This window comes from Ambystoma mexicanum, chromosome 5p (genome assembly GCF_040938575.1).
Source record: "Ambystoma mexicanum isolate Mex_15411 chromosome 5p, UKY_AmexF1_1, whole genome shotgun sequence".
Classification (NCBI taxonomy): domain Eukaryota; kingdom Metazoa; phylum Chordata; class Amphibia; order Caudata; family Ambystomatidae; genus Ambystoma; species Ambystoma mexicanum.
The window spans coordinates 1,344,592,000-1,344,615,013 of NC_090930.1; the positions used below are offsets into that span (position 1 = coordinate 1,344,592,000).

The window sequence follows — 23,014 nt, forward strand, 5'->3', positions numbered from 1 at the left end:
GAGGAGCCACCAAGGTCGCATGGTGAATATTTTGGCCAGGCGTAGGCCCGTTGTCCGGTTGCAGTAGACAGTTTGGTCATGGGCTTCAATGGATCTGAGCTTTCCCTGCATGTCAAAGAAAGCTGGTTGGGCAGGGGGCTAAGCGATTAGGGTGATCCAGCCGTGTTAATCTTTGTTGTTTTGGGGTGCTCGGAGAGCAGGGTCCATACCTCTGGTCCCGTGTTGGCGTCTCATCATTAAATGGCCTCAGCAGATATTGCAATGAGGGGCGCCCCAGGAAGAGGTCGCCGTCTGGAGTGATTCCAGAGGCCGCGCGGGTCCCAGGCACCAGGGCCCCTTGAGCAATCGGCACACCGCTTTGCATCTATGTTGCAGGGTACAGGGGGGGGGGGGGTTGTCCTCTGCCCATGATGTCAGCAAGGTCCAGTCTCGCCACAGGAGAGCCACAGCAGGAACCGGAATCTTGTTGGAGGTGCGGAGCTCAGTGACTGGCTAAGGCCCCAAAAGCAATCTGGCAGTCCCTGCTTCCATCAACAGCTCCTGCCCGGGGGCTGGAGCAACACAGAGTTCTTTCCTGCGGGGTCGTCGGCTGACATGGTTTCTGCTTTGCTACGGCTGGCCGGGCTGCACGGTGGCAGAGAGTAGGGTTTCCCCTGGGGCTCCACTTAAACTGGGATGGCTGAGCTTGGGGCTGGGTCTCTCTTCCTCTCGCTGCGCATGTCCGCCATTTTGTAGTATGCGGAGGCTGGGCGTGTTTGGGCTGAGCTGTATGGGTGAGCTGGAGGGCGTTAGTGGCTCAGTCCGCCACCATATGTTCCCCAGATGTTCCGGTCACAAAGTTCTTCCCTCTGCCGGTTTCAAAAGCAGGAACCGTGTCATTACTATTATAACAGCTGGCTTCGCACAGAGGCCATTAATGGAGCAGCCTTATCGATGGTGCTCCAGGCCACGCCCCCTAAAACCTCTTTTAATATAAAGAACAAATGAAAAAAACAAACCTAAAAGTTTTGTGCCACATCAAGCCAGACAGTTTTGATACAATTAATAGCCATAACCAACACAAACTGACTGCCAAAGATATTTCTGGGAATTCTATCCCATCACATATTGGCCAGGGAAACCTTTATCTAGCGTCCCTTCATATATGTATATAAACAAAGATTTGTAGCCCAGAAGCAAGACAATCCCTTCTATGTTTGCATTGCAGGATCTGCTTGCTGAAGAGTCCTGAAAGTTAACCAGCAATCCTTGGTCTCGACTGTGGGAGGCACCAATTATCTATAATGTATTACACCAAATTGTTATCTGGTCATTGCATCTAAAACAAAGCATTGGGGGGGGGGGAGGGGTGAAATCGAATGCATTTTTTACCAATGGTAAAGGGTTTAGTAAAAGTGTTTTTAAAACCATTGAAGGGGGTTGGGGAGAACCCTCCTCCTCCCCCCCCCCCCCCGTTTTTTTTGGCTTTATTTTTTTAAGATGCTCTGGTGTCAATGGATGCCATCGCTAGGAGCCCACTAAATTCAGTCCGTAAGCTGAGATGAAGTCACAATCCAATATAGCTAAATTTCTATAGCGATGCATTTTCTGACATTTGGTTACTTCACGCAAACGTCGTATTTCAGGGACCTCTAACCGTTTTAGTGTAACCTGTCGCAAAAGTTTGCAACCGGTTTACATATCATTGATAAATGCATTAAGTCTGCATCTTCCTCTTTCCATCAAAGGCACCACAGTGGCTGTTGGGTTAAAATCTTCTGACTTTTTTAGGTGTATGTGTCGTATCTAAATTGTAATCACCTATGCAAGAAATTCATTTCCAGATGAATTCCTTGATCTCGTGCTCAAAGCAGCATCACACTTTATTAAAACAAAAAAAAAAGTTTTCCCCCTCTGAGGCAGAGTAGTTGGCCTCCAACCACCCACTATGCTGGCTAATATTCTCTGCTCTTTGGGCCCAAGACAGTGTGTTACAACTTCAGCAGGCCTGTGAATGCAGGTCCTGCTGCTCCCTCCAGTTAGAGTGGTTCAGGTCCAGGGAAAGTGCCCACCTCACCTTCTCAATTTTCTTGCCCCCTCCACCCCCCTCCTCTTTTCGTGCTCCCCTCCTTCCTGGCATCCTACGTATCTCATCCCGCCACGCCTCTGCCTCCCTGTGATTGGCTGGCCTCTGAGATAGTTGCCTCTTAATTGAGGGACCAGGGGCTACCTCGCACTGGCAGCCAGCTAGCTAATGGCCAGAGGCAAAGGGCCGCTCCTCTTGGGCAGCACAATCCATGTTTGCCTGAGGACGCCTTAAGGACAAACCTACAGTGACAATTAAGGTAAGGCTGGTACGGGCGTTGAACACTGCAATTACTGTGCTCAATTAAAACCCTGCCACTCTTGCATTGCTTTTCCATTTTACATTCTGCCCAGTGGCTGGCTGTGTTTTGAATCTAGGTGCATTTTCTCCACTACTGGGTATTTAAGTTTAGGTGCATTTCCACTACATTGAATTTGTGAATTTAGGTGCAAGATCTGAATCTAGGGGGAGGGTGAGTGGGTGGTTGGGAGGTGGTGGCTGGGGAGAAGGGTGTGGGGGGAGGGGGTGGCTGGTATGGGGGGCATAGCAGGGGTTGGGGGGGGGGGGAGTGGCTGCAGTGCTGGGCTGGTTGTCAGTTAAAAGGCCAACAGGAATCTCCCATAATCACTGCCCTTTGCTGGTTACCCGAGCAAGTCTGCCCTATGCTAACTGTAGAAATAGGACTGGGGCAGGATCAGGTGACTTCATTCACCTATTGGAAGCCTGGATTTCTTAAAGGGATTGTGTGAAGGGTGTGCAAAATGGCTTCTTGAAAAATGAACTCTGCTGTCATTCCTTCTATTGGCGTTCAGTAATTTGCTCATGGCCAACAGTTTGGTCAAATGGATAGTCCTGGATTACAACATTGGTCTTGTGATTCTATAGTAGGCAGCCTTTATGACATCCCAGTAACTTTGACCTCTTCTGCAGCGATATTGATTTAATGTAATGTAGCACATTGTATTTGTGTTATATTTCTAGCCATTTGTAGACAAATGGATGCACAGGGAGGTAAGTGATGATTCCACAAATGCACAATTTCGGTGAAGCATGGAAACCATTCAACAAAGAAAATCAGGTTCCCTAGTCTGCTGGTAGTTGCTAAAACGCATTCACTAACCATACCAAGTCGGGAAGGTGCACCTGACCCTGCCCACAGTGCTTAAAGAAATCTCCCCAACAGGATGTTCTATCAAAAATAAAGCGCTAGAGATTTGGGGAAGGCTTTGGGCTATGAAGGAGTGTCTACATGAGGCAAGTGAATTTTATGAGGACGGGCAGTTTGTGATTTTAAGACTGGCAACTGATCTGTCGAAACAGCATGATTTACAATTTGTTTCTTTTCAGTCTCACATAATGGCAGCAAAAGCAGTAGCGAATACACTCCGAACATCGCTTGGGCCCAATGGTGAGTGTGCTGGGATCTTTGTGCATGTTTTATATTCTATTTTAATTTCCATTGACTGATTGTATTGTTTTCTGTAGGGCTTGACAAAATGATGGTTGATCGAGATGGAGAGGTGACTATTACTAATGATGGTGCAACCATTTTGAGTATGATGGACGTGGATCATCAGATTGCAAAACTAATGGTGGAGTTGTCAAAGTCTCAGGATGATGAGATTGGAGATGGGACCACAGGTGTAGTGGGTAAGATGCTTTGAGAAGTATAGGGGTTCCTTCCAGAGACATTACTTGTGCAATGAATCCAATAATGGCATGCGAGGCAATGTTACATGCTTCTATAGCCCGGTTTAACTGCAGCACACTGGTCTGTTTGACGCATCTTTCATATTCCTTTTGAGCTTGATCAGAAGCCTTCTGTTCTGTCTGGCTGAAACTGCTATTGACTATAGAATAAAATGTTTCATCTTTAAAAGACCCCCGACATGCCATGTTTAACCCCATACCCTATTGGGTGTATATGGTCATTAAACACCATTTTCTGTTTTCCTGCAGTCACTGCACTAGTTCTCATTCTCGTTAGTTTTTATGGTCCCCCAGGATCTTTATTTTTTACTTTGAATAATTTCTTTCCCTCAACTTGGCAACCACCAAAAACTAAACACAATGTTAAAATAAACAAGTAAACTCATGTAACCCACATGTAGCTGGGTATCTAACCAGGGTTGTGGTGGCCATAATTGGGCCATTGCCGTTAGCCTTACCATCGGGTTATGGGTGAAGGACAGTGTGCTGTATACATGTACTTGGGTAGCTGGAACACTACTTCATGGATTATGGTGTTCATGCTGCCTAGCTTGCTGATGTGTGAATACCTCAATAACATTGAGGCACTGAAGGTCAGCAGCAAGCATGTGTTAAGCTCAAAGCCTGGCACCTAGTAGTATTTTGGGGACTGTGTGTTGTGCAGTGGCAGCAATTGGTGAATTAGCAAATGCTTATTGTAGGTTGTCTGTTTGCGTCCCAATCTGGCTTCAGACCGTTTTGAGGAACTGAGTCCTCCCTAGTTTCCGTCTGGGATGACCCAAAACATCGGACGCAGAAGGTTGCGGTGTACTCATTCTCTTTGACCTCTCAGCCCCCTTCTATACCATTGTCCACACTATTCTCCTAGATGGGCTACACTCCTTAGTAATCAAAGATGCTGCCCACTCTTGGATCTCCTCTTTCATCTGCAATCGCTCACAAATCCTGTTCCTCCATCCTTCTCCACCTCACAACCAGTACCAAAATGGGTCTCACAAGGCGCATCCCTAGCTCCACTCATTTTCAACATCTAGCTGACCCTACTCGCTGCACTCGTCCGCTTCCACGCCCAGATCATCCTTAAAATCCGACAATTGCCAGGCTCCGACCGTTATGGACTACAGGATGACGACCAACCACGCAGTCATCAATCCTGGAAAAACGGAAATTAAGCGCTTCTTCCCTAACCTATCCCCTGGCCTCCATTCCCTAGGCCCCCCACCTCTGTAAAACCACCTTAGATGCAAACTGGACACAAGTTTATCCCTCTGCTAACACATCAACTCTGTATCAGAACCTGTTTCTTCCATCTACGCATCCAGGGGCGTATATATTCCCATACCTCGCTGTTTCTCTGCCATAATCTCATCCTCTCCCGCTTAGACTGAAACTGCTTTTACCTAGGCGCACCAGCATTTCATTTAAGGAAACTGCAAAGCAGCCAAAATGCTTTGGCATGTCTGCTCATTAGCCTACCCCCACCCCAAAACGCATCTGCCCTACACGGTCTTCCATTGGCTCTCTATTGGTCGACACGCTAGCTTTTTAAAGCAATGTGCATCACTCACTGGGCCTTCCACAACAAAGGCCCAGAATTCCTCCCAAGACACTCGCTACCACACTCGAGGGCACTAAATTCCGGCCCAGCATCTCCCACATTACAAGTTCACCAGGCTGGGCAGGTCCTACTTCTCTGTCCAAGCGACGCTCATCTGGAGCTCTGCCCCTGCCCATCCGCAATATTGACAGTCACCTGGCATTCAGAAAGGTCCTCAATACCTGGCTCTTCCCTTCCCCCTTTGGAGAACATCTCCTACTCCATATGGATGAAACACGCACAGAAGCACTGACCCAATACACCTAGCCAGCCATTCCCCCTCTAACCCCCCCCCCCCCCCCACAATGGATGCCGGAAGCGTTTGCAGCAACACACCATGACAAACTTGCCCCCTTACCCTTCGCTCAAAGAGAATGGTACAACATCCCACTGCTCAGACCGCAATCTAGGGAGACAACTGGCGAGCCAGCAAATTGCCTTGGATGTAGAAAGACATTGAAGAGTAAGTCCATCCAAGTTTACGGTATGCATACCTTGCACCGCATCTGTGCACACAGGCCACTGGCATGGCCACCCATCCATGCACTCTAGAATGCAGCTATGGAAATGCTTTTCCGGTCTAGCAGCTCGCATAGCCGTCCATACTGAAACCCCCTGATGTACCTCAACACCTCTGCCATCAGTATACAGCGACAACCTATGAAAAATGTTGGTCTAGCTGGGCACACATCGCATCTCTGGCACTAGAACTCTATTCTAAAACCACTAACCGCACCCGCCCATGTGCCTGACCTGCAGGCTGCTTACTGGAGCCTTGCCAGCCTACTTAATTCCTTAATGGCAAAATACACACACATCTTTAAATGAACTCTTAGAATCTCCCACACATGGACTCCAGTCACTGAGGGTGTTAAACTACAAAGCGCATGGAGCCCATACAAATGGGGGCGGGGGGAGGGACGGCGCTTTATATGAAACGTACAATACAAAAGCACAGGCCTATTCAAACAGCCTGACCCCTCCCACCCGGTCTTGCCACTTACAGCACCCCTTTATTTGCTCTTCATTACCTATGATGCCACCAGCCTTGCCTATACTGCATTTGAGGCTCCAATTGTGAGGCTGCATTGCAGTTTTTTCTGCAAAGATAATGCAGACCCCAAAAGCTTCCCCCAATGGCCTTTAAAGGACAAAGCTGATTGTGGGGGCATGGTAGGTGGAATGGGATGATTGCCTCCACATCTGTATCCCTGCGCCCACCAACCACCAGGCTCTCCAGCACTGTTCCCAGGGCACTTGATCAGTGGAAAATGGCCTTGTGATACTTCTGTACTGTTTTTACCATCTAACTAGCAATTTATTCAGATTTTGGTCCTCCCAGGAATGGGAAACCTTGTGTTCTCAGAGCATGGTCGTATTCTACTTTGGAGAAAGAGCTTTTAGAGTAAGTGTATGGCATGTAGTCGGTGTTTCCGTACTTTAGATGTTCTTAAATTCAGAAAAATCTATAAAAAATGGAAGACTGGAAACCCAAGACTTCAATACATCGCAGGTTGTTTAAAATAGGAATTATGCATTCAGGGCCTTTAAAATCATTTTTAAACTTGTCAATGGTCTAATTTATCTTCCTCATTTTTGTCCCCCAAGCAAATTGGTACTTTTACATATTCAATTTCTACATTACATATTCAATTTCTACATTGTCTGCTGTCTTGTTCTGATTTTTGAAAAATTGAAGGTGTGCCCTCCACGTGTTAACCACAATTTCTTTGTCATGAAAGCCGTTACTAAAATTGCAGTACAGATGTATTTTGTCTTGCATAAAATCCCAAATGTATGGGCTTGGAATAAGATTTTTAATTATGTTCACTTCTAATGTGCCAAAACCTGAGTACATCCAGACACACTGAAAAGATGAAGTTGGATAGCTATCTTATCTTACTACACGGACAGGATAGTCTTCAACTGTGTTCTGAAGGCCAGGTGGTTTGTTAATTGCGTAGGTGTGCAGGTAGAGCATTCCAGGCCTGTGCTGCTTGCACATGAGGCACGAACATTTCCGCTGGTCCTCTTAACGTGGTCTACTTCTGCCTTTGTAGATTCTTGAGGTAAGCTGGGGCATCATCGAAAACACATTTGTGACAGGTGGTCAACAGCTTGAACTGAATTTGCTGAGACGGGCAACCAGTGTAGTTTCTTCTTCTTGGCGGCAGACGTAGGCTCAGTATGTCTCATCCGATAAATCATGTGCACTGGATCGTCTGCATTTTTGGATTTCTGCCTTCCCACTAGGAGGGCATTACAGTAAGATAACAGCTCTAATTATTTACAGTTCTCCTCGCAAACCAGTGGGGCAACTTGCCGTAGTACTTTTGAGATGTTAGTTGGTACCTTTCACAATTGCTTCTTCGTGTGCACCACTATCCAAACTGGCTTCCAGGTAAGTGCCCAGGGTCTTCACCTTATGCACCACTGAGTGGCTGCCCTCAATCGAGAAACTGGCATAGGAATGAGTTTGTCTCTGGCTTGCCAGGGGCTGTATAGCATAAGCTTGCTCTTGGCGTTCAGGCATAACCAATTTGTGGACATCCAACCCTTTATGGTCTGATAGACCAGGTCCAGCTTCTGTTGGTCTTTTACATAGTCCCCACTGATCTCCAGTGCCAGCTGGAAGTAGTCTGCGTAGTTGCAGAAGAAAAGACCCAGACTCTCTGTCCATACACAATGGAATGATATAAATGTTAAAAAGCAGGGGAGAGAGGCAAGCCCCTTGGGGGACACTGCAGGTGGTGAGCTCGGCATCGGATGCACTTTCACCCCAGTGAACACGTGAGCGGCGTCCTTCGAGGAAGGACTTTGTATTGCCTCCCCCGCCAGCGGTGGCCATCCGATGCAGCAGGATCCCGTAGTTTAGCAAGTCGAAGGCTGCCGATGGATCTAACGGCATCAGCATCCCAACTTGCTCGACTCCAGCCGAGAAGGCGCATGTGTCTTTAAGTCCAATAAAGCACTCTGTGCTGTGGAAACTACAGAAGCCAGATTGCTTCTTATGTAGAATACCCATTCTCGCAATGTGTATCTAAAGTTGTAGCGTAACTAGTTTCAAGAAAGAGCATGTTGGTGATGGGCCTGAGATTGGGTGCATCATTAGGGTCTAAACTGCCCTTTTTTAGTAATGGCGTGACTGCTACAATTTTTATATCGAGTGGGATGCTACCAGTTCGAAAACAAACCTACAGAGGAAAGGCACACAAATATCCTTGTTCTCTAATATTGTCTTAGATGGAAGGAGTTCACCCAGACAACTTGTGCATGGTCATCAGGACATTGTGGATTTCCACCGTTGTATGTTATTTTTAAATTTGAATCCAGTGTTGGATTACTGCTGATTTTGATCTCCATCTTCTGAAAGTTGGGAACTCATTTTTAAATTAACGGTACCTTCCTCCTTACCATCTTTGGTACAACTTGGTATGTGAAATTGTCCTGGTTAATTTTACAAGATTTTCTTTTGGGCAATTTTCAATTAGTCCGAAAAGGCTTTCAGAACTCTTTTGCAGTTTTCAATATTCAGTTTAATGGTAGGATTGATATTCATGGGTTTCTCCCAGGACCGAAGTAGTCTAAAAAGTTCCTTAGTTTGATTTCCAGCCTGGGTAATTTGTTTGTTGTAAAAATTGTACTTGGCGTCCTGGATTTTACCCTTGTATTCCTTTGCCTTGTGCTTCCAAGCTACCGAGTGTTCTCTCAGCCAGGCGTGTTCCGCCTGCCTTTTAGTGGTTTTTAATTGTAAACCATTTGTGGCGTTTAGGAGTATCTCTAACGGTCCTAGTTCTCAAGGGAGCCACCTAATCTAACATGCTTAGGATCTCCTCGTTATAAGTGTTGATAAGGACTTCTGGGCTATCCAAGTCATCGGTTTTGGTCATTATAGTCTCTAGACATTTTGAAAGAAAAGGTGCTTTAACAGCCTTCAAGTTCATATTCAGTACTTTGCGTACAGGTTCGTGCATTTTTAATGGAGGGGACGGAAGGGTCAGCTGAAATGAAACAGAAAAGTGGTCTGAGCAAATACAAGGTGTAGTGATAACATTATCAAGGAGAATGTTTCCACTTCCCACCCATTCAAGGATGTCCTTTTTGATATGCGCCAGTTTGGAATGTGAATAGTTGCCAGGGCTTTTTTTAAATCCTTAGTTTGGCCTTTCCAAAGCTCAAAATCTACTCCTTAAACTTTGAGGGTTCACTTGGTGGACGGTAGAGCAAAACCAGGTTGATACTTTGGTTGAAATTAGGAAGCAGTTTAATATGCAATAGGTCGCAGCCTTCACACTCTATTTTGGCCTCATACATTCCAAGCTCCTTTTTACACAGAGCAGCCTAATTGAAGCTCTGCTTGCAGGGCTTGTGATTGGGGTGGGGTGGGGGGTGGAGTTGGAGGGGGACATAAAGGTGCACATTTCAAGAGGTGTCATGGTTATATTGATGTAGGCCATTTGTTCCCCTTCAAGTTCTCCAAGGGCTTATTCTAAAGGTGCTAAGAATGAGTGTGCATAGTTGCGCCTCATACCTCTGGGAGGTGATCTGGCTTGTAGGTTACAACATAACTTTTTGTAGTCCATTCTGATTCTTTTGATGGTCAGGATGTAAAGCTTTTTTGTTAATATCAGCAATTGTATTTTTGTCGTTTGCCATTCTAATCCCTTAAATTAGGGATCCTGCTGATGTTGGATGTAAGAGGATCGTAAGAATAGTACATGACTCCTTTGGAAGTTCTCCATCATGAAGGACATGCCCTACTTCCCACTTGGAGCGCTTTTATTTGTGCCAAATTGTTATACCGCGCGCAGCTACCACCCAAGGGCAGTCTCCAGGCGCTCTGAACGGTGCAGTTTAAAAAGTTGTTTGCTGTGATTTGATTTTTAATACCTCCAGATTTAGTTCCAATTAATAACCCTGCATGCCATGCCGTTGCAAGCAGTTTACACGTATTTCTGTATGGCAGGGTTTTTTTGATTTGGTAAGTGAAGTTTTATTAATCGGTGAAAACAAATTAACGTTAAACATTGTCGGTGCTTTGACTTACTGATTAATTTGGTAGGCCAGTCTGTTTCTAATAATTGGTTGAAACCCTCCTGCAGACCGAATCGGTGGAATGACTCATACCTATGGAATTTGAGCCGTTTCTGTGTCATTGGTACCTAAAATGACATTCTCTGTAAAGCATCGTGGTTCTTACCTTTGGAGCAGAAAGCTTTTTCTGCTAAATGCCAGCACACCTTGGGCGTTATGGGCTATACTTTAATAATTGTATGTACTTGTTATTTTGCAATTCATGATGGAGCACCTGAACTGTGCAGGCTTAAAGGTATACTTATTTTTACTGCATGCAGTTTGAAAACGTGTTGTGCTTATTTTCATAGTGCTTGCTGGGGCTTTGTTGGAGCAAGCTGAGCAGCTGCTGGACCGTGGTATTCACCCAATCAGGATTGCTGATGGCTACGAACAGGCAGCCCGTATTGCTATCGAGAACCTGGACAAGATCAGTGATAGTTTCCCAGTTGATCTGCAGAATGTTGAACCTCTCATTCAGACTGCAATGACAACGCTGGGCTCTAAAGTGTAAGCTGGCGTGAATTGGTTGGTTATTGTAGTGTAATTTAAAAATAATTTTACTGTGAAGGTTTTGAATTTTAAATGGCTTAGTAGAAATTAAGCACTCCTTTTTAAAGCAGAGTTAACAGATATAGCAAACCCATTATAAACTTGTTTATTTTCTATATTTATGCATTCAGTAATCGGAATCTTTTCATAATTGCAGGATCAATCGTTGCCACAGGCAGATGGCAGAAATTGCAGTGAATGCTATACTAACAGTCGCAGACATGGAGCGCAAGGATGTTGATTTTGAATTGATAAAGGTAGAAGGCAAAGTTGGTGGCAAACTTGAAGATACCCAACTGATCAAAGGTGTGATCGTAGACAAAGATTTCAGCCATCCACAAATGCCAAAGGTAAGGAGAGTACGCTAGGATTTTACTTTTTCGGAGGTTTGTGAAATGTTGGCAAAATACACATACCAAGATGTATTTCCCCCCCCCCCCCGTCCCCCTGTTCATGTTCCACTTGCAGCCAGGTCCCCGGAATCTTTTCTCCCTGTGTCTTTATTTCAAAAACCAAATGAAAAGATTTTCATTTTGTGTTCCATCTGGATGTGCTGACTGCATAATCTGTGGTGCTGTTTCAGGGAATCCTCGGTTCTGGCCCACAGAATTGGGACTACTAAAACGCATTTTTGCAAATGTTTTCGCCCTACCCCTTCACAGATTTTCTTTGCTATAAAAAGGTCCCCTACAGCTATCCCTCTTTTTACTTACTGTTAAAAAATGTATATTTAAGCTCAATATTCACTATTACCATTGGAATGAAAGATTCTCGTATACAAGCAAGATCTTGCTGCTAGCACGATTTGTGGCCAACTAATATCTAGAGCCTTAATGGTCAGCGTATTGCTTTTTTTACTGTGCTTCAATGTTTGGGTAGCTGGACTCTTTTAGCCTATGGAATTCTCATGGTAGAGTAGGTTTGCAAAATACCTAACCGGATTTTGGTGACATGCACAGTGTGGGGAAACTTCGCATAATTGTCTTCTCGGGAATATCCAAAGCATTTGGCAGTGTCACCTGAAGCTCAGGAAGACTGCTTTCCCCAAGATCGAACCACTTCATAACGCGCAGATTGTGTTCTCCAGCATGCGGTCTGGCATGAGTTCACATGCTCATTCCCAGTCAGGACAGTCATCCTTGGTAAAAGAAAAGTTTCACTTTCACTTATAATCTGTTCTTCTCCTCCAATGAGCTCTGGGTCATACTGCCCCAGTCAATCGACTGCCCTCTCCCTATGCCCCTCTGGCAGCCATCGTTTTAGTATTTTTTACTACAGTTGGGGGGGGGGGGGGGGTGTCCTTGTGTTTCACTCTCGGAGCATTCTGTGTTTGTTCATGCTTTTTGCTAGGCAATAACTTTTTTTGTTCGCGTCTGTGTGCTCTCGTTTCTTCGTCTAACTGGGATCAGTTTGTTGGCGTCTCGTCACCCCTCAAGGGCCGAATCGTTGAGTGTTTGTTCTAATTTTCCAGAAGGCCATTTTGCCTACTCTGCACCAGCTGCGGTTTGAGGAATGTTTGTGGAGGACAAGCATTCCCTGTCTTCACCTGACGCACAAGGAGGATTGCGAGATCTGTCGTGGCTTTACCAAGCGCACCATCAAGGATCTGGATATCTACCCCATGTGACTCGCAGGGGCATGTATCACCCGGATCCAGCCAGAGCGGGCTTTTAAGTCCTTTGAGAGCGCTCCATCCGTGGGGGCCCAAGACGAGGCCAAGCACCGCAAGCCCGTTTCCATAGCGGTTGCTGCTTAAGTGTCCCACGATGACCCGGCGTGCTCATCCTCTTAATCGGGCTCCAGCCATCGCTCCAGTTTCATCGAAGAGGAAGTCGGCTACCCCTGGGAAGCTACCGGAGAAACCGGAGAAGGCCGAAACACAGGTTAAGGTGGCCGACCTACAGTGAAGGCCCAGGTTATCCATGCAAAATCGTCAACAACTATTGAGTTGGTGACGGCCGCCCTTTCAAAGGCGAAAGGGGCTGGCCCGGTCCAGGGTGCTCCGACAGCAGCCAGAGTGGTTCTTCCTCCCAGGAGGAAGCTTTGCCCAAACCAGTGGACAAGACCCCGGAGAAGAGAATGCCGTCCCTAAGCCCCGGAGACCGATCCCTCGGGGCACAAAAAAGGGGAGAGGTGTGGAGGTGCTCCAGGACACAGCTATTTCTTTTGACAAAGAGGACATGGGTTCTGTCCACACAATCTCGGAAGACGCCGGGGATGACAATAGGAACGTCGAAGTGCTAATTGCCGGAGGGGATGATGGAGGCGCTGGGCCCAGCGAGCCTGCTCCCCCCCCAACACCTCCCAGAGATTTGTCACAGGACATTCGACTCTCCACACTCAGAGGATGCAGATGGCAGCACTGGCCCCATTGACACTGGGTCCACCACCACCAATGCTGAAGAAAAGGGATATGGGGACTGACACAGCGGCGACATCTCTTGCCTCCAGGGGCTTCTCCCCCGGACGAATGGTGGGCTCCTTCCACTCAATGATTGATTCTTCCAGCTCAGGCCGGAGGAGACTGAGGAGGGCTTACTTTATCAATGCCGAGAGGCGAAAAGGAAGACAATTGTGGCAGTAGCCCCTCCTGGACGATGTCTGAGGGCCTGGTGCTGCTAAAGAACCCTGGCGAAAAGAGCCCGGCTGGACCAGAAATACCAGGTGCCGGAGTCTGCACCCAAGTGTCTGCGGTCCCAGCTATCACCAAACTTGGTGGTCTCAGCGGTGGCAATCCAACCGGTCATCCTTAGTTCACCCAGACAGCGAGGGGGAAGATGCTGTGGGTAGAAAGGTAATCTACTCTGCGGCTACGATGGTCTAGCCAGCTAACGCTTTAGCGATCCTGGCCAGGTACGACCGGGAGTTGTGGTACAAGATGGCCCTGCTACGGACAAAAACGGGTCGAGGCTATGGAGATTCTTCGGGAGGGCGAGATGGCGTTGCACCACGCCATAGCCGTGGTCCTGGACACAGGGTTCTGCCAGATGGGGAACAGGGTTTGTCGTTGTGGTTGGTTGAAGGCCACCAACTTTAGGCAGGAAGTTCAGACGAGTGTCCTGGACAGGCCGTTCGACCATGACCATCTATGGCCGTTGATGAGTCTCGTCAGGCCATCAAGACCGTCACGGCCCGTGCCCTGGTCACGCTGCAACAGCACCATCCGTCCTTTCCTTCCTCAGGAAGGAAATCGGCAGATCATCTAAGTTTCGGCAGTGGATTGTCCTCTTACCGCCAACCCTCCTGTTCCACAACCCAGGAAGCTTACTATGGTCATTCCAAGACAGCTTACAGTGGCCGTTCCAAGGCATTCGGAGGTGGCCGTCGCGCCCAAGGCGGCGTGCTGGCCTGCAAGCAGGACTGAACCAGCAAATACTAATCGGGCTCGCACCCCGGTGGGCAGCCGGCTGGCAAACTTGTCAGCGTGTGGGAAAATGTCTCCACCGATCAATGGGTGCTGTATGCTCTTGCCAATGGACAAGAGTTTCAGTGAAGTCTACGGATACCACCGGTTGCCCGGGAAGGAACACATCCTCCACCTTGGCTGGAGGTTTGGGCCATGTTAAAAGGGGGGAGGCGGGGATAGAGATGGTTCCAAAGCGGCTCTGGAGTTGTTAGGCAGAATTGCATGCAGTACCCTCTGGGACCACCACACACAATTGGGACTACAGGTGTAAGCAAACCCGACCTTTGGTATAAGTCTGTACCACAGTTTGTTGGTAACGAGCTGAGCAGCCAGCCTTATCTCAAGAGTGAAAGTGAGCAGTACACTGTTACGCAAAGGACTTTCAATCACAGTGGTTCAAGTAGACACTTGTACCCAAGGTTTCTTGGTAAAACACTTACACAATCATTTATAAAACATTTCACTAGAAGAAGGCAACTTAATATTATAGACAAATACACTTCAATTGCGCTCCCCTGGAAAAAGGTGCCAAATGGCAGTTCATTTACTTGGCAGTGAGCAAAAAGGACTAAAGTAGAATACATTATATACTTTCAGGCAGTGCAAATAGTTTCAGTTCACCAGAATAGTTCAGTTCAAGTCAATGGCTTAGTGTTCTGGATAAGAAAGCAATTCTGGTATCAAACGGTAAAGTCTTTGCAAAAGTTCTAAGTAGTGCCTATGATTTTCAGCTACTGGTGTTCACGGTCGGGAAAAATCAAGGTAGTTCTGTGTAAACCCACTGCCACCAGCCATTTCAATAGGAAAGGGTAGCATTTGACTACTACATGAGTTTCTAGACACAGGATACTAGGTAACCCCTCCAGCACTCTATTGGAAGATAGTGTGGGCTGGGTCTAGGAATTTAATTAATAAAGCCAATTTAACTTTATATTCTCTGGTTTATCCCAGATAAGGTGTTTTAAACCTTTGGACAGCCAAAAAGGCTTCCCTGTGTCACTGCACTGAGGGGGCTCTGTGACGCACCTGAAAAGATGCCTATGGAGTTGTCTAAAACTCCATAATCTAAGAACACCTGAGTAAAACGCACATTACAATAAATGAGTGGGGGGGGGGGGGGGGCGAGCTCACACATTCCAGGTAAAGAAAAATCAAGTCCTCAAAATCCAGCAAAGTTGTGTGAATTCTCCCCAACACCTGCTAGGCTCTGGGTCATCCGTTTTGGGGTCCACCGGTAGATTGGAAGAAAGGGTTACAACCGGCTCCGGTTAGACTCTCTGGTCGCTGAAAATAGGTTCAGCTGCGTTTCCTTCATCCGTTCTAGTTTTGGTGGTCGACTTGTCAGCAGCTTCCAGGGTTTTTTAAAAAAAATATATCGAACTACAGCACAACCTCTGCATGTTACAGAAGTGGGCAGTCTGGCTGCCCATTCGGGACAACCAGCCCCTCTCTGGGACTCGGGCAAGGTGTAAGACAAAGGACTGCAGAGTTCTGGACTCTTTTCTTGCTTCCTGCCTTTCCAGACGCTCTGGATCCTGGGCGGAGAATTAACAGGATTCCTCCAAAGCAAAACAGCCACTGAGGTTGTTCCCGCCTAGAATGGCAGGGTAAGACCTCCAACCGCAAGTACACAAATGGCAAAAAACCCATTTTAGAAAAATAGTGGACCTTTTGTGAATTACTGAGGCTGAATTGACAACCTGCGGGTAATAAAGACCAGTCATAAAGGTAAGACCAATGCCACCAGCCATTCATGTAAAACCTGCATTTGTAACAACGTTACCAGGTATGCAAGAAAGGGAATGTATTGTATCCCCCCAGCGCTCCACATAAGGTGGGGCGTGCTGGCTCACTATATAAAATTTAAAGTACATGAAAAACGGGAGCCCATGGGGCAATCCAGCCTAAGCCCAAAAGTTGAAGGAAACTATTAACTTCAACCATGCACTATGGAGACGCATAAAAAGGTCACCATAAAGAGTAAAATACTAGGTGAGAGGGAGAAAAAGATTCCCCCTTCACCTAGGAACAAGGTGAAAGTTACCTAGTCAAAAGAAAGTTCTGGGGTTGACACGTCAGGAAGATTTATAATTGATATGAACACCTTACCTAACAGGACCCCTTACAAGCTTACCACTTGAGACTTGGCTGTGACCACTTGCCTTTTGAACTGGTTTGGCTACAGCTCCCACAGTTGTCTGTCCCCACTCCTCACCCTTAGAATATCCCTCCCTCCCCTTTTAAAATCTCCACCCAGGGCTGATTTTGAAAATCCATCTCGTCGGAGGATACTGTGCAATGTGTTTGATGGGGCACACTACATGTGGAAATAAAATCTTGACCTGGTTTTAGAAGTCTAGTGTTGGTGTTGAGCAGTGTAGAGGAGGAGCCAAGTACCCCTACTCCACCTACCCCGCCTACATTAACAATCGGAAGGCAAGAAGAAGAGCAACGACATACGAATGTGCCTATACCTAGAGAATATGGGAAGTATCCATTAAGGAAACCATACCTACATCCAAGACAATATGATGGTCATTTGAATGCTATTCCTGATGTTACAAAGTAACTGATCAGGATGAATGGTGACGTAATACGAAACCGAATCAGTTCCATAGATGGAAGATAATCAGACCTGAGGCAGACTATTTATGAAGAATGAATACACTAAGGAAAAGTGACATTTTGGGATCAAGATGAAGAAACTTATGCCACAAACGTGAGGAAGATATTTAGTTAGTTTAAACGTGTACAGATGCAATGAAACGCAAGCAGCAAAGCAATCGTGAAGCTAGCCAAATGCTTATTGTAAATGGATCGCGGCAAGCGCCAACATTTACACCTCATAATCACATATGGAGTGATTGAAGGTTCCCCTACATATATAGTTAAGAAATGGAGGTCCCAGTAACTCTGTGCCAAAAGGATGCAAAAGTTAAATTCCAAATGGTATTTATTTTGAAGATATAGACCGCCTGACACGTGTTTCGAGCCTCACTAGCTCTTCTGAGGCTGATTTTATAACGCATAAATAACCAATAAAAAGCTCGAAACACGTGTCAAGGTGTGTCTCTTCAAAATAAACAAGGAAGGCCTCAAATTCAGTGTTGCAGTTACAAAAAAAATTGAATTAACAGAATATATTTCAGCTAAGGAGTTGGATGAGCCAAAGAGCCATGGTCCTATCGGAACTAAAATTCGCTGACATTAGATACAATTAACGTGAAGTAACAGAAGCTCCTGTTCAAGAAGGTCAAGTATAAACAGATGTCGGAGGACTATTGGAAAATACAGTTAAATACACGAAAAAGGCGCAATTCATGGTGTCAAGTCACGTGATGGAAGAAATGTGGACGCATGCGGAGATCGCACCTATGCACGGAAGCCAGACCGTACCCATACTCTAAAAAATCCCACAAAGTACAAACTCAAGGCAACTTCAGACACTAATTGATACTGAAACGTTGAGGTGATGATGGTGGTTTTTGTAATTGGTGGTTGTCTGCAAACTGCTCACGTAGGTGGAGTTATGGCCGGGAAGGGGGGGGGGGTTAGTAGCCAGCCAATTGTAGAGGACCATGGAGTCCTATAGTTGTGTAACCAATGGGACATTGTACATTTAGTGATGTTCATAGTGGCCATTTTGAAGGGAGGGCTCAGATGTCCCACCTGTTGACTAACCAATTATTTCTGTTACTCTACAGATATTAAACCTATATTTAGTAGTTCAATTGGAGCCAATTCCGCTTCCCGATAGGTTTTAGAAATTTGCCACGTAGGTAATGACGCAGGTCTGAACTTCAGTAGTGACACATTTGGTCTATAATCTTTCTTAAATGAGTTGAGTATCAAGCAATTGCTGATGTTCGTTGTACTCCCTGTCTTACTTACATTAAATGAGACAGAATTTTTGCCAAGCTATTTGCGTTGTCTGAATTATTGATGTTTCATTAAAATCTGCATCCCAATCCATCTCAAGGGTATTCCTACTCATCTTAAACAGCTGGAAGTCCCCATTTCAGCATTGTTGGGTCACCCCATACTGTGAAATATAATGCATATTTTCTTTTCTCCCCTGGAATGTTAACAAAAAAGCAAAACTTATGTTTTAAATGTCCCATTTGTATGTGGCTGCCTGCAGGGAAAAGTACGGAATTAATTTTCTTGCTCGAACTGCTACTTCTAGTAAAGAACTGTATCTTGCCAATATTTTGTAGGAAGTAAAAGATGCAAGAATTGCCATTCTCACATGCCCGTTTGAACCACCGAAGCCTAAAACCAAGCATAAGCTTGATGTTACTTCAGTGGAAGATTACAAAGCCCTACAGACATATGAAAAGGAGAAATTTGCTGAAATGGTGAAGCAGGTAAGATGACTACTATGTCGGGGGGCTTTAGAACAAATCTGTTCAACTTCGCTGATCTGCCAATACTTTTATTTTAATTGATTTTTACATTTATAAAGCGGCCCGAGGGCATCGTGGCGCTGTTAGAGCAAGCTTACTTGGTTACATGAATCAGACTAGTAAGCCTCGCACGGGTCCCAGTGCAAGCTCTCATTCTAGTGTCCATCCTGCCCCACACCTTGTTTGCTTTGCACAGACCAACTCTGTAGACACCTGGATTCTCGCAACAATAATGAACATTACCTTGAATGCACTGCCTTAAGATTCGGATGTATAATTTTAAAAAAAAAACATGGCAACCAAAACTTTGGAAAGTGCTTGGGTAGACACCCATAACAGAATGAAAGGGTGATCAATTAAAATCACTGATCAGAAGTGTATTATGGGTGTTGGGTAAGAATTGGAGCAGTCCCACTGTGAGTACACAACCCGTATCTGCTTGGTATTGGGTAATCCACCTTTTGGTAAATCTCAAGAGGGGTAAATGTGAGCTTTAGCAATGAAATTTGTATTTACAAGTAACACTTGGTTTCTGTTAACATAAATGTTTAAGCATTCTTTAAAAGGGCAATTTGTGTAGCAATCAAATACTTTAAAATACATTTCTGGATCAGCACAAGTTGGGGGATACTCTTTAGATATGCTTCATACACAATTCCTACACCCTGGGGTGACTTCAATCACAAGGACAGTAACAGCATTTATATATCCCACTGGTTACACTTAACAGATTCTGAGGTTGCAGAAAGGAAAGGTTAAAGGAAGGAAAAAATGTTACTTTCTCAGCACATGCAAGTATACTAATCTTCCAATGAAGTCTAGACCAGCCTTTCCCAGCAATAACGGTCTAAACAAGTTAACACCTATGAGGGACTGAAATAGCAAGTTCAGTGGGCTAGAAAAGTCTGCACGGAGCGGTTAGGGAGAATTCTTAGTTCTGTGATAATTCCTTTCAACCTTAGAGATGCCCGGCTCTTTTGCTGGACTTTAGGACTTTTTAATGTTAACCCTGGAGTGAGAGACCTTTTGCTCACTCCGTGTGTTTTGACCTGATTTGGATTATTTCCACTGTTTTTGGAGTCTGACAAACTCCATAGGCATCTACTTGTTGTATGGCGACACACTGCACCTTCAGTGCAGTGTCAGAAAAATTAATCTTCTAGCTTAATCAGTTTTTTCTTGTGTGAACTACAGGTCCCAAGAATAGTAAAGTGAAATTGACTTTACTTTTTCTTTTTGTAGGTCCAGCACACACCATCTTATGTGGAGTGCTGGGGGGGTTACTTAGTAGCCCCTTATCCTACCTACTGTTAACATTTTTTGTTACCCTCACTACTTTAAATGACTGGTGGCAGTGGTTTAATTTTCCTAACGTTGTGCTTTTCTGCCGCAGGCTGAACCCTCAAACTACAGTATAGCACCCATGGGTGACCATTTTGTCAAAATGGTCAGTCTTCTTTTTTGCCATTTTCTGCGGGCCAAGCCAGGTTTGAGCCCTTTATTTGTTTTTGCTTTGGCAGGGTACAGTTCTGAAACCCGGCTCCAGTGTGTCTGGACGGGCAGTAAGTGAGGGAGGTTCCCGAAACTCCCCTGTCCTTTGTCTCTAGGAATGCCTGAATGCAACCAGTCATGATGGGCTGGCTTTTCAGGACAGCCACCCTGCTGTGATGACAGCCTTGCTGTGCATGAATGGGAGAAACATTCTTAAAAGGTGAGGGTTTTGGGACTAGAAGCAGTCGACCACTGGGAAGAATACCTGACGCAGAAACACTGCTGTGCTGAAACTCCTTTTTCTGATCGAAAACAGAAGCTCTGGAAATGTGACTTCTTCCCTTGGGTTAGTGGGACGAACGCCACTGGACCATCTTCCCTGACTGGCTGTACTACTTTGCTACTGCAAGAGTGTCGGGGGCCAAGTTTTAAATACCTTCTCTGGGATAAACTGTTTCCCAGAGCAGTAAAATGAAATTTTACTTTTGTAACTTTATAGACCCAGCACACACTATCTTACAATAGGGTGCTGGAGGGGTTACCTAGTATCCCCCTTTGTTTAACTTCTCAGGTAACCTTTTTATGTTAGCCTTTCCTCACAGAATGGCTGGTGGCAGTGGTTAAGAGTGCATTTATTGTCAAAATGGCCCCAGTCTCTTTTGCCATTTATGTGGTAAGGTCCTTCCTGAGATTTACTCTGCGTACCACACCAGGTTTGGTCCCTTTTGCCTTTGGCCTGCCTCTGGGTCCAGGGTGTCTGGGGTAGGCAGGAAGTGAGGGAGGTGCCCGAAACTCCCTGTGCTTAGTCTCCTAGGAGACCAAAATGCATTCTGGTGTGATTGGCTGACTGTCTGGCAAGGACAGCCACCCTGCTGGGTGAGTGACAGCTAGGCTGGAAGGAAAGGGAGAGAACTGTATAAAAGGCAAGTCTTTTGGCTTGGAAGGCAGTCGACCACTGGACGAAGGAACCGAAGAAGAACTTGCAGAGGACGCCTGCTGCAACTCCTGAACCGTTGGTTTGCCCAGTGAAGCCCTGCTGCAGTGCCGAAACGCCAAGTTCGCATCGACCGAGAAGCCCCTGCAAGGACGACTTCTCCCCTTGATGGTGGGACCAATCAACTCCAAAGTTAGCCACCTGGACATCCATCTCTGAGCTGGTTGAATCTCCACAGATTTGCTGCTGGAAACGGTAGGGCCAAGGAGAGAAGTTTGTGTGCGTTATTTTAAGTTGGCCAAGAGCTCCAAGATCATTCCGACTACCAGGAAGCAGGACTGATTGAGCCTGAGTCCCCTCAACAGAGTACAGGGCCCCAGAAGCAAGGAAAGTCCATCTCGACAGCCAGGAACCGCAGTGTTATTTGCGGTAGATGCGAGGAGCTGAAACAGCCACTGAAAGTGAAGTTTGCCGGTTGCAATTTTTAACCGTCCCAGTGCAGGAGCCCCTCCGACGTCCTCCCTCTTGTCCCCACGACTGAGGCCCAGGAACAGAGATCTGCAGAGCGGCACAGGAACAAGAGTGTCTGCTGCATCTTTTCTTCATTTTAAAGGTACTGTAGAAGGTCTGAGAACTACTCTTTTGCTGTAGAGTTGCTTGCATCTTCTACTACTCCAGTCTTAACAGCTTATGGCCCTACATTGATTCATCTTTTTCTTCAAAAACGTATGAAACATTGTGCAAATACTTTTCTACTGGTCTTCAAAGAAGTGCTTCAGCCCATATAGAATCTTGCCTATTGACTTTTGGCTTAGCCTGTTTTAACTGAATGACTCTTATTGGGGGAATCTGAAAGTATTTGCCTACTATATTTGTGGTATCTTGTTTGCTCTAATCTTTTCATTTGGCTTGCTCTTAACTAATTCTGAATGCCAAGAATAATAAATTAATGTCAACAGCACTCTAGCAATTGAAGTCACCTGTGGGTGTAGATCTCTGCTGTATGCCACCCCAAATGGGTATTTACTGATTCTGAACTAAGAGTGTAATTTTGAAATATGTTTGTGTGGTGTTTAAAGTGCTCCCTTCTGAAGAAGGCTTATATTAACTGACTGGTAAATATAATTGTTTTATCAAGAAACCCTGTGTGCAAGTGTTTGCTTGAATACTGTCACTGTGAACCTCTAACTCTGCTACAGCTCACATTGACCCCTCTTGAGATGAGCCTGGCTACTCGTCCACACTACCAACCTGTGTAGTACAGACTTGTACCAAAGGTTGGGTTACTACTGCCAGGAGGTCCGGTTTGTTGTAGTGCATCCTAAGGGTGCTGCATACAATCTTGCCTAACAGGCTACAATCCGGCTAGAAGCTCCAGGCGTCTCCTAAGGACCCTCGACGAGCAGGACAACCACAGCTTGCGTCCCCTCACCAGAGTGCAGGACTCAAAGGAGTGAAGGAAGCCCAACCGGTATCCAAGATCCACGGTGGTGCTGTTTACCGCACACCAAAACTGCAAAGTACAGCTGATCTGAAAAGAGCCTGTAGCTGCCGCCAACCTCCAATTGCTGCTGCAGGTGTCCTCCAGACGTCCTCCCTCTTGTCCCAGGATCTGCATCACTGCAACCGGACAGAATCCAGCTGGACCCCTCTAATTGAAACCAGAGTTAAAGTTCAGACTTTGGGTACTTACGTCAGTGTCTTTAGCTTTGCTCTTCTCACTACCAACTTGTGTAGTACAGTCCTATACCAAAAGGTGGGTTACCTAATACCAAGTGGA

The 23,014-nt window shown here is 45.9% G+C and overlaps 1 protein-coding gene across 1 annotated transcript in view; it reads left to right on the top strand.

The window, feature by feature from the left end:
* CCT5 (chaperonin containing TCP1 subunit 5) overlaps nt 1-23,014 on the top strand; it is a 120,208-nt gene that overhangs the window by 12,639 nt on the left and 84,555 nt on the right. The window contains exons 2-6 of the mRNA XM_069613732.1: nt 3,413-3,473; nt 3,551-3,715; nt 10,757-10,955; nt 11,155-11,347; nt 18,621-18,770. Of these exons, the coding sequence (XP_069469833.1) occupies nt 3,413-3,473; nt 3,551-3,715; nt 10,757-10,955; nt 11,155-11,347; nt 18,621-18,770 (768 nt within the window). The remainder of the gene's footprint in view (nt 1-3,412; nt 3,474-3,550; nt 3,716-10,756; nt 10,956-11,154; nt 11,348-18,620; nt 18,771-23,014) is intronic.